Source organism: Carcharodon carcharias, chromosome 17 (assembly GCF_017639515.1).
Source record: "Carcharodon carcharias isolate sCarCar2 chromosome 17, sCarCar2.pri, whole genome shotgun sequence".
NCBI classification, from domain to species: domain Eukaryota; kingdom Metazoa; phylum Chordata; class Chondrichthyes; order Lamniformes; family Lamnidae; genus Carcharodon; species Carcharodon carcharias.
The window spans coordinates 99,578,958-99,590,992 of NC_054483.1; the positions used below are offsets into that span (position 1 = coordinate 99,578,958).

A 12,035-nucleotide genomic window follows, 5' to 3' on the forward strand; every position below is an offset into this window, starting at 1 on the left:
CGATAACCTTTCACCCTCTTGTTTATCAAGAATCTATCTAGCTCTGCCTTAAAAATATTCAAAGGCTCCGCTTCCACCACCTTTTGAGGAAGAGAGTTCCAAAGACTCCTCATTTTCTCCTGATCTCTGTCTTAAATGGGCGACCCCTTATTTTTAAACAGCGACCCTAGTTCTACATTCCCTCACAAGAGGAATCATCCTCTCCACATTCACTCTGTCAAGACCCCTCAGGATCTTAAAGGTTTCAATCAAGTTGCCTCTTACTCTTGTAAACTCCAGGGGATACAAGCCTAACCTGTCCAACATTTCCTCACAAGGAGACCAAACCTGTGTGCACTCCAAGTGAGGTCTCACCAAGGCTCTGTATAATTGCAGCAAGATATCTTTACTCCTGTACTCAGATCCCCTCATGATGAAAGCCAACATGCTATTTGCCTCCCTAATTGCTTGCTGCACCTGCGTGCTAGCTTTTAGTGACTCATGCTCCCCATAAGTCTTCATTAGCCTTAATTTATTTCATCCTATCAGTATATCCTTCTATTCCTTTCTCCCTCATATGTTTATCTAGTTTCCTCTTAAATGTAACTATGCTATTTGCCTCAATTATTGCTTAGAGCAGTGTGAGTTCCACATTCTTCCTCTCTGGGTAAAGAAGTTTTTCCTGAATTCCTGATTGGATTTATTAGTGACTGTCTTATATTGATGGTCCCTGGTTCTGGTCTCCCCGAGAATTTGGAAACATATTTTTTATGTCTGCTCTATCAAACCCCATCATAATTTTAAAGGCCTCTAGCAGACCTCATCCCTCCCCTCAATCTTCTCTATCCTGGGGAAAAGATCCCCGGCTTGTTCCATCTTTCCTGAATCAGTTCTGGTATCATCCTTGTAAATTTTTTTTTGTGCCTTCTGCAGTGCCTCTATAACCCGGTCACAGAATTCTAAACATCATGTAACCTGGTAAATACTGAAGTAACGTAATTATTTAATATTTCTGCCATTTTGCTGGTGTTACCTGTGAGGTTATTGTGTATATCCGTCAGTGGCTCTGGCTTGTACTGATGGTTAGTTTGTTATTTACTGTGTGTCTGTAGAATATGTCACAATTTCTTAATACTGTAATTTTATAGTTCCTCTTTATTTTCCTAACTGTTTTGTGACTTCTTTCCTAACTCTCTGTAGTCTCTTTTGTCATCCTCTCCGTAATTGTCTGTGTACATAGTGAACAAAATTCACAATACTAATGGCAGGTTTGTGGTTGTGTCAGGTTACAGCCTCTCTCGGAGATGCATCACCCGGACTGAGTGATCACTTAAACCTTCGATTCATACCTTTCATTCCTGGTAAACCTGGAAGTCCAGGTAGACCTGGCTCACCTGAAAATAGAAACAGCACTTTTTACACTGCGCAAAGATACCAATACTAAATCACATGACATCCAGGCCCCTTGATCTCTGACCCCACACACTGGAGAAACATTCATAATCCATGGAATCCCATTGGACCAGGAGGATTGGGAATTCTGCTGAAATGGATTCAAGGGAGGCAGGATATGCACTTTCATTTCTACAGGCTTTCTTGATTTTTCAATTACAATTTTCCTTCTGTATCCTTCATGTATAATATTTTCAACAACACGCAATTCTCCCAAAACTGACAAGTGTAAATGTAGGAGTTGCCCAATGACTCCATGACCACTGGCATGGTCAAGAGTGGGGGTTGTAGGTGCACACTCTGGGAACCATTCTCTACAGTGTTTTGGCACTGTGCACCAACTAATAGAAGACAGTGCAGCAGGGGAATGCAGGCCAGCAACTCAGTCCTACAGTCATAGAGTCATTAAGGCACAGGAGGAGGTTATTCAGTCCAATTCTTCCTCTAACCTTCCTCTAAGGTTTTTCTGTAGAGATCTGCTGAAACAGCACAGTCCAACCTGAAACCATCCTCTATGGTTCAGTAACAAACTGGATTGTGGCCTTAACCACGAACCCATCAAGGTAGTTAGGGCAGAGCTAAGTTATTATTCAGCTTCAGCAGAAACATTCTCTTACCTCTGTCTCCCTTATCACCTTTCGCTGTCGATCCAGAATCACCTGGAGGTCCTCTTGCACCTTTCTCTCCAGGTTCACCTGAAATTAAACAAGAAATAAATCAATGATCATTGATTCTGCGCACCCATTTGTCAATAACTCCTCCCTGTCCTCCCATTGGTCAATAAAATGCCCCTGTCCCCCATTAGTCAAAAATTTCTGTCCTCCCATTGGTCAATAATACCCCCCCACCGCCACCCCTACCTTAGTCAAAAATCCCTGTCTCTCCATTGGTCAATAACTCCCCCATTGGTCAATGACACCCCATCTCCCCATTGGTCAATAACACCCCGGTCGCTCTATTTGTTAATAAACCCCTGTTCCCTCATTGGTCAATAACAACCCCATCCCTCCATTGGTCAATAACTACCACATGCCCCATCCCACAATCCCGCATCCTGTCCCTCCCATTGGTCAATAACACCCCCTGTTTCTGCATTGGTCAATAACTACCCCCATCCGCTTATTGGTCAATAACTACCCCCAACCCCTCCATTGGTCAATAACAGCCCTTGTACCCACATTGGTCAATAACTACTCCCCCCACCAGTCCCTCCATGGGTCAATAGCACCCTTTGTCTCCCTATCGGTCAATAAATCCCTGTTATTCCATTGGTCAATAACCCCTGTTCCTCCCATTGGTTAATAACTCCCTATCCCTTCATTGACCAATAACTTTCCCTGTCCCTCCCATTGGGCCTTACCTGCATTTCCTTTCTGGCCTCTCTGTCCATCTTGCCCAGGAGAACCACGAGGACCAGGTGGACCTGTAAAGAGATATCACAATAAATTGTCATGAGTCTCCCAGTTATTTTACAATTCACCCAGAGACCAGCTGTTAAAGGTTCTCATTACTGCTCATTATCCAATAGCAGCTGAGCAGTGAGGCTCACTGGCCAATAAGAGTTGGGGTGAAAGAACATAAGAAATAGGAGCAGGCGTAGACCAGCCAGCAAGTCGACAGTGCTCTGCCTTTCAATACAATCATGGCTGGTGTTCAGCTTCAATTTCACTTTCCTGTCCACTCCCCATATCACTTAATTCCCAGACAGACCAAAAATCTGTCTATCCCAGCCTGAAATATGTTCAACAATGAAGCATCCATAACCCTGTGGGTAGAGAATTAAAAAGGAGAGAATTTTCTCCTCATTTTGCGGTCTTGGGAGAAGCGGGCATGGGTAGGCACGGAGCCGATCGTCACCTGCGATCGGCTCTGAGGTGCCATTTTACGTGGGCGGGCCAATTAAGGCCTGTCCAGCGTGACACGCGCCCGGTAATGCTCAGCACTACCTGTGTGAGCGGAGCGAGGAGGGAGAATTGGGGCCTGTGCTCTTTCACGCATGCGTGCGGAAGAGCGCAGAAGTCTCCCTGAGGCACAGAGCTACCTCAGGGAGATTAAGATCAAAATGAAACGTTGGAAAAATAAGAAAAAATAAAATTATTCAGACATGTTCCCTCATATGAGAGTGTGGATGAGGTTTCATGCAAAATGCGAAGGCTGCTTGGGCTCTTCATCTGCCCCCCAACCTTAAGGTTGGACAGGCAGCCCTGTCAATTTGTTTAATTGGTGGATTAATGGCCTTAACAGGCCTTTGACAATTTGGCAGGCGTGCAACCAACTCCGGTGCGCACTCGCCGAAGGGAAGATTGGAATGATGCGCGGTGACGCCGGGTTGCACGCCCGACATCACCGCGTGTCATTTTACGCATCAGCGTGCAGGGCCCGCCCCCACATGCCGAAGAGAAAATTCTCCCCAAAGATTCACAACTCTAAATTTCTCAGTCCTCCATGATTGGCCCCTTATCCTAAGACTGTGCCCCCGTGTTTTAGATTCCCCAGCCTGTGGAAACAATCTCTCGGTGTCTGTCCTAACAGGCCTCTTCAGAATCTGTATGTTTCAATGAGATTGCCCCTCATTCTTCTAAACTCCAGAAAGTATAGACCCAATTTACTCAGCCTCTCATCATAGGACAATCCTCCTATGCCAGGGACCAATCCAGTGAACCGTCAGTGTAACACCTCCAATGCAAATATATCCTTCCTTAAATATGGAGACCAAAACTGCACACAGTATTCCAGATGTGGTGTTACCAAAGCCCCATACAATTGTAGCAAGACTTATTTATTCCTGTACTCTAATTCCTTTGCAATAAAGGCCATCATACCATTTACCCTCCTCACTGCTTACTTTACCAGCATGCTAACGCTCTGTGCTCCTTGTACAAGTACACCCAAGTCTCTCCAAAAAAAATCAACAGATAGAAGTTTAAAAATATTCTGCTTTTCCATTCTTACAATCACTATGAAAGTGAATAAGTTCACACTTCCCCACATTATACTCCATCAGCTACCTTGTTACACATTCACTTAATCTGCCTATATCTCTTTGCAGCCTCTATGTGTCCTTAGCTTACACTCCCACCTAGCTTTGTATCATCAGCAAACTTGGATACATTACTACGATAAAAGCAAAATACTGTGGATGCAGGAAATCTGAAACAAAAACAAAAATACCTGCAAAAACTCAGCAGGTCTGACAGCGTCTGCGGAGAGGAATACAGTTGACATTTCGAGTCCGTGTAACTCTTCATCGATCTCTTCTTTGCTTCACTGGCTCCCTATCCAGCTCTACCTGTCCCAGCCCCCTCTACCAGCTTATATTTCACCTCATTTCTCTATTTCCTTAGTTCTGATGAAGAGTCATACAGACTCGAAACATCAACTCTATTCCTCTCTGCAGATGCTGTCAGACCTGCTGAGTTTTTCCAGGTATTTTTGTTTTTGTTTTGGATTCATTATTCTCTGTCTCTGTCTAAATCATGGATATAAAAAGCTGCGGCCCCCATCTCACTTACTAATAGGAGCTCTGGGCAGTGAGGCTCACTAACCATAGTTCTGTTGAAGGGTCATTCGGACTCGAAACATTAACTGTGCTCCTCTCCACAGATGCTGCCAGACCTGCTGAGTTTTTCGAGGTATTTTTGTTTTTGTTTTGGATTTCCAGCATCTGGAGTTTTTGCTTTTATCACTAACCATAGGAGCTGGGGCACTGAGACTCGCTAACCAATAGGAGCTGGGGCAATGAGACTCACTGACCAATAGGAGCTGGGGCAATGAGACTCACTGACCAATAGGAGCTGGGGCAATGAGAATCACTGACCAATTGGAGCTGAGAATTCTGCAATGCAAGCCTCTCTGACACACATTTGTATTTTACCACATTTTCATTTCTCAGCTTCACCCTGATATCTCAATCAACAAATAGTGTATACATCGACCTTATCTCACCAACAGGAATTGAATTGGAGAATATGCCACCAGGCAATTAAAAAGCATATGAGATCCTTGGTTTTCTAAACAGAGGCATGGAGGACAAAAGCAAGGGAGTAATGCTGAACCTTTATAAAACACTGGTTCGGCCCCAGCTAGAGGATTATGAGCAATAATGAAGGACATCAAGGCCTTTGAGAGGGCGCAGAAGAACTTTACTAGAATGGTGTCAGGGATGAGGGGCTTCAGTTATATGGAGAGACTGGAGAAGCTATAGTTGTTCTCCTTAGAGCAGGGAAGGGAGATTTCAAAGATTTCAAAATCACGAGGGGTCGAGATAGAATAATCAGGGAGAAATTGTTTTCACTGGCAGGAAGGTCAGTGGCCAGAGGAAACAGATATGATATGGTTGGCAAAATAGCCAGGGGTGAGATGAGAAATTTTTTTTAACAAAGTGAGTAATGATCCGGAATGCACTTTCGAAAGGGCACAGAAGCAGATTCAATCGTGATAGAGTGGGGGGAATGAGTGATATTGGAGAAGGTGGGTAGGTGGGATTGAGGGTTATGGATGGAGGTGGGTAAGTGGGATTTGAGGAATATGGATGGAGGTGGGATTGAGGGATACAGGGAGAAGATGAGTAATGGGTTAATTTCTGAAAAGAATGAGGCCAATTGATTGGTCATTTAATCTTCCTGAGGTTTCTCTGCTCTTATATATTGATCTTATAGAAGAGAGAATTATGGAAAGAGTACAAGTCGCTTTGACACAAGTTAAAGTTACCTGGCATTCCAGGAAATCCTGGATCACCTGCAAAAAAAGATGGGTGCAGGTTAAAGAAAAGATTAGCACAATTTCAGAGCTGAGCGAGATACACAAAATGAAGTGGAAGAGGTACAGGGAGGGTGAGAGAGTCAGAATAAAAAGTGTACAGAGAGAGACAGACAGAGGAAGAGAGAGACAGACAGAGGGAGAGAGAGAGACAGAGGGAGAAAGAGAGAGAGACACAGAGGGAGAGAGACAGAGGGAGAGAGACAGAGGGAGAGAGACAGAGACAGCCACAGAGAGACAGAGAGAGAGAGAGAGAGAGAGAGAGAGAGCCAGGTTCAGTGAGGTGAAGGCAGATAAAATAACCTGAATGATGAACATGATGCTGCATAGTGGAGTGTGAAGAGGAGAAATGGTTAAAAACTAAATTTGAAGGAAGTTTTTAGGCTCATCTTTAATCCCTGGTACACCTGTTCAAAAGGTAACAGAATTTAAAGAATTTTTGTTAAAAACATCAATAAAATACCAACAGACAGCTGTGCGGGGGTGGACTGGTCCAGCAGCCAGCTATGTGGGGGAGGGGGCTGGTCCAGCAGACAGCTGTGTGGGTGAGGGGGCTGGTCCAGCAGATAGCTGTGTGGGTGAGGGGGCTGGTCCAGCGGATAGCTGTGTGGGTGAGGGGGCTGGTCCAGCAGACAGCTGTGTGGGTGAGGGGGCTGGTCCAGCAGCCGGCTGTGTGGGTGAGGGGGCTGGTCCAGCAGAACAGCTGTGTGGGGGAGGGGGCTGGTCCAGCAGACAGCTGTGTGGGTGAGGGGGCTGGTTCAGCAGACAGCTGTGTGGGGGAGGGGGCTGGTCCAGCAGACAGCTGTGTGGGGGAGGGGGCTGGTCCAGCAGACAGCTGTGTGGGGGAGGGGGCTGGTCCAGCAGACAGCTGTGTGGGGGAGGGGGCTGGTCCAGCAGACAGCTGTGTGGGGGAGGGGGCTGGTCCAGCAGACAGCTGTGTGGGGGAGGGGGCTGGTCCAGCAGACAGCTGTGTGGGTGAGGGGGCTGGTTCAGCAGCCGGCTGTGTGGGGGAGGGGGCTGGTCCAGCAGCCGGCTGTGTGGGGGAGGGGGCTGGTCCAGCAGACAGCTGTGCAGGGGTGGACTGGTCCAGCAGACAGCTGTGCCGGAGTGTTCATCTGTAGGGGCATAGAGTTAAAGGAGCACATAGTGCATAGAATCATAGAAACTTACTGCACAGAGGAGGCTGTTTTGCTCATCATGCCTGTGCTGTCTCTCTAAAACAGCTATCCACAAATATCTGGCTGGATTTTGCCACATGTTTCAGGACCCCAAAGTCAGAAACAAATGTGGGTTTCAAGTCTGCACTCATCAGCTGTGTGTATATCAGTGCAGATTTCCAGGAGGCAGCCTCCTAATTGGCCCCTCCACACTTGCTGTCCTATTAAGGGCAGCTGGTAGTCTCTCGGTGCTGCCTGCCCAATCAGCTCTGGAGCCTCCACAGCCCCATGTAGAGAGGTGGACACTGCTGAGGAAATTCAGAGATCATGAGGGCAGCTCAACATGGTGGCTCATGTCTTTTAAAGGTAAAATATTTGAATATTTGGGTTGCAGCTGTTAGGCCCATTGAAACAGAAGGGTAATCCTCTGGGTGGATCGTTTAGGCTGTGGATGTGGGTTTTCCTGGCTGCAGTCTCCTCTTTGGGACATGGGCCTGCCAGAGAGAGGCTGCCTCTTATGATGGCTGCCTCTGCACGCAGTGGGGGCTTCTCTACTGGCCACAAAACAGTGGCATGACTGCAAAAATCAGACCTTAATTGCATCTGTAACTGACTTAGTTGGCTGCCCACCTCCATAGTGCAGGCAGTTGATCCAATCCCCAAAACTTCCCTGGTGGAGAGAATGTATTGGAGAACCGTCCCAACATAGCTTCCCTCTATCCTCACACTCCCCACCACCAACCTCACCCCCACTCACCACCCACCCCCCCTCCCCAACAAACCACCCCCAATCCATTTGCCAGCCCCTCACCCCAGGGCTGGGGAAAATTCAGTCCTAATAAAATCACAGCTCCATCATATTGGTTACTTACCTTGTAGTCCTCTCAATGAAGCTGTAAGTAAAGATAAAGAGAATCAATGCTGGGTAGCAACATGGAGGAGAGTCAGTCTGATCACTTCCCCTTTAAAGAGCATTTACTGTATGCTGATTAAAAATAAGTTCCAAACCAGAATATTCAGTAAAACATACTTGAATCACTCAGTGTTTAAGGCCATCTCTCTCTGCCCTACTTCAAAACTGTGTCTCTCATCTTGTGACACCACACGGACAGACAGAGTTGGAGCAGAGGGGAGGCAAAGGAACTCTCTCACTAAAAGGATAATTGGGTTGAGAGTGCAAATGGGATGACAAGACAGTTAAAAGACAGGGATATGGGGAGAGGTGGGATTGAGGGATATAGGGGGAAAGTGAATCAGAAACAGATCTCAGAGGACAGAGATTTTGTGCTGATAAGAATCATCTTATTTCCTGAACATTAATGATGGGGGAGTCTTACTGTGTTCAACTGATCCACCCAAAAGAAGCGGCTTGGTCATTTTCCCGAGATTCTGCTCTCACCTTGATATTCTGGGGACTCTAGCATGGCTTTAATTTGGTTCCATAGGTCACGCTTGATATCTGCTCCTGAGCCACAAGGCTCTGTGTTCACCCGTGCCCTTGAGTCATTCTTCATTAAGCAGGGTTGGCCAGGCTGCGCAACATACTTCTCAAATCTCGGTCCAGATTCCAATTCATTGACGCGGGATTTCAGCTTCCTCACCTCTTCCGCTGAAAAGTGAGAGTCACACAGGTTAGTGATTACCATATCAACTCATTCTACCAACCTGGGCTCATCCTGAACAGTCTCCAGTCAGGAAGGAATCCAGAAACAATTGGAAAACCAGATAGGGGGTTGCCAACCCTCCTGCATCGCCCTGGAGTCTCCAAGAATTAAGGATTAATCTTCTCAGCAATGCTGTGAGAAAGCCAGGGAGAAACATTCTTGGGGTATTCCAATAAATTTTCTGCTTCCCCATCAACACTTCAGTCTCATAAATATAATGTGTTGGAGATGGGAAAAACAGGAGCTGTTTAACTAGCTGTGGTAGATGGAGGGGAGGGATCACATGTTCAAAACTCCAGGAATGCATCCAATTGGAGTTGGCAACCAGTTACCTGGGTTACCCAGTTACCCAAACAAAGCCGTCACTCGCCCTGCCTCAAAACACACCACCCCGCCCCCCCCCCTGCCCACCCTAGGCCCTGACCCTTAGTATTAAGGGAGTGGGTAATGCCCTGAGACAAAGGCTGGATTTTCCTCTGCATCTCAATCAGTACAAGAAAATCAAGCCACCCTGCCGGTTCCTGCTCTCTCTAACTCCTCCCGACACTGCTCGCTGCCCCTCCCCAAGCTCCCACTCTCTCAATTGAGCAGATTGGGCCAATCCTATTGGAGTTTTGAAGAATGAGAGGTGATCTTATTGAAACATATAAGATCCTGAGGGGGTTGTTGGGGAAAAGCCAGTGGGATTGGTACCAGGTTTGGCCAGTGAGTTTGGCCACCAGTTCCCAGCTGCTGGAAGAGGGGTGCGGCCCTGTAGTACTGGTTGGAGTTGATGAAAGTGGAACTAGTATTATTGCTCATGGCACCAGTATGGCTGGCAGGGAGGCAGGGCTACTGCTACTAATACCAGTTACGAACTGGTCTGGATGGGTTATTTCCCCCATTCTTTTTGTTTCTCTTTGTTGGGAGAATCTAGAACTAGAGATGAGGAGGAATTTCTTCTCTCAAGAAGAATCTGTGGAATTGTCTACCCCAGAGAGTGGTGGGTCATTGAATATATTCAAGACTAAGATAAACGGATTTTTGATCGATGAGGGGAGAGTTATGGGGGAACAGGCAGGAAGGTGGAGCTGAAGCCACAATCAGATCAGTCATGATCATATTGAAAGACAGAGCAGGCTTGAGGGCCTATTCCTACTCCTATTTCTTATGTTCCCCCTCCCTAGCCCTTGCTCTCTCCCCATCCCCCAGTCCCCTCTCTCTGCCCTTTCCCCAACTCCACTCTCTGCCCCTCCCCATCCCCCAAGTTCTACCCCTCCCCAAGCCTCCCCCCCCAACCCCGATCTCTGCCCTTCTACCAGCCCCCGATCTCTGTCCCCCCCCTCACCCAATGCAATGAGGCCGAAGAGGAGGCCTAGGAGCAGTAACCAGGCCAACAGCAATCCCAGCAGCCACTTCCACCAGCTGCAGCAGCGACAGCAGGAGCACCAGGAGGGAATGGAGCCCAAATTCTCCTCACTCGATCGGATCTCTGCAATTAGAGGCATAGGAAATGTGAGAAATTTTCAACATAGCTAGAGAACAGGTCCTTCAGAGTCGGCGGGCAGAGGAGCAGAGTTTACTTGGAAAGAGGTGGTGTCTGTTGTAGAAGGTGATCCTGAGCTTTATAGAGGGGCAGAGAATACAACGGCAGGGACATTACAGTGAAACTTTAAAACATTGGTTTAGTCTCAATTGTGTCCAGTTCTGGGCACCACACTGGATGTGAAGGCCTGGGTAGGGTGTAGAGGAGATTTGAGAACAGGGATAGACTTCAGTAACATGGAGAAATTGGAGAAGACTGTTCTCCTTAGAGCATAGAAGATTAAGGGGAGATTTAAAACAGGTGTTCAAAATTGTGAATAGATTGGATAGAAACTATTTCCAGTGGCAGGAAGGTCAGTAACTAAAGGGACACAGATTTAAAATAATTGGCAAAGGAACCAGAGGATAGTGGGGTGAGGTGGTGGGGTGGGTGGTGGGGGGGATGAGGGGTATTTTTTACACAGCTAGTTGTTGTGATCTGCACTTGCCTGCTAGAGAGGGAGGCGGAAGCAGATTCAACCGTAACTTTCAAAAGGGGAATTGGATAAATACTTGAAGGGAAAATAGCAGGGCTATGAGGAAAGAGCAGGGGGAGTGGGATTAATTGGATAGCTCTTTTAAAGAGCCATCACAGGCATGATGGGCTGAATGGCCTCTTTCTGTGCTGTATCATTCTGTGAATACAAACAGGGCTTTAGGATTCTTTACATTCACAACCACTGCGTCCTGAACTGTCACTCTATTTCATCCAAGTGTTTCAGCTTGGCTTTGTCGAGTATTATTCTTTCAAAGAGGGACAAGGAACCAACGGGAGGTTTGTTCACTGACCTGCATATGTTGCCTTGTCCTTAGTTGGCATTTTCAAGCCTCCTGGACAAACAGAAAGGGAAATAGTGATTCACCAGTGAACAGGCAACAGTATCATATAGAGAGATAGTAAATCAGAGACAAAGAGACAGAGAGATAGAAAGTGTCAGATAGAGATTGAGAGAAACAGAGAGGAAGATAGAGAATCAGGTAAAGACTGCAGAAATGTTGAAGCTTTAATTGAATTCCGAAATGATTAATTTCCAACAAGTTACTGGTTTATGAAATAAACAGACTAGGGAGCGTAGTCATTTTTCCTGTGAATACCTGGGTCATTGAAACTGCACGAGGCACCCGTTCCCCTGCATTGTTATTCTATCCTCTGCTTACCATTTGTTTGAGCCTTTATTCCTGATTCAGTGCCACTTGAAACCAAATGCTCTTTCTTCAAGGTGTTATCTGTCAATGACACTGCAAAACACAAACCAGTATCAGTTTAACCTGCTGAGTTTCACAACATAAAATCCACCCTTAATGCTCTACATTAACTTTCCCCATTCCACTAGTGGCACCATCAGCAGTATCCGGAGAGGGAATAAAGGGTGAATGGACATGAGGGGTATAGGGACTATAAGGGGTGCAAGGGGCGTAAGGGATAAAGGGAGTGAGAGGGGTACAAGGGAAAATAGGAGTG

The 12,035-nt window shown here is 46.6% G+C and overlaps 1 protein-coding gene across 4 annotated transcripts in view; it reads right to left on the bottom strand.

Moving 5' to 3' along the window:
• The window catches only part of col17a1a (collagen, type XVII, alpha 1a), a 124,367-nt gene that overhangs the window by 64,311 nt on the left and 48,021 nt on the right, over positions 1-12,035 (bottom strand). For all 4 annotated transcript variants that reach the window (XM_041210478.1, XM_041210476.1, XM_041210475.1 and 1 more), the window contains 9 exons: positions 11,732-11,812; positions 11,363-11,404; positions 10,338-10,481; positions 8,746-8,955; positions 8,219-8,239; positions 6,142-6,168; positions 2,792-2,854; positions 2,049-2,126; positions 1,329-1,373 (listed from right to left, as the gene is read on the bottom strand). In XM_041210478.1, the coding sequence (XP_041066412.1) occupies positions 1,329-1,373; positions 2,049-2,126; positions 2,792-2,854; positions 6,142-6,168; positions 8,219-8,239; positions 8,746-8,955; positions 10,338-10,481; positions 11,363-11,404; positions 11,732-11,812 (711 nt within the window). The remainder of the gene's footprint in view (positions 1-1,328; positions 1,374-2,048; positions 2,127-2,791; positions 2,855-6,141; positions 6,169-8,218; positions 8,240-8,745; positions 8,956-10,337; positions 10,482-11,362; positions 11,405-11,731; positions 11,813-12,035) is intronic.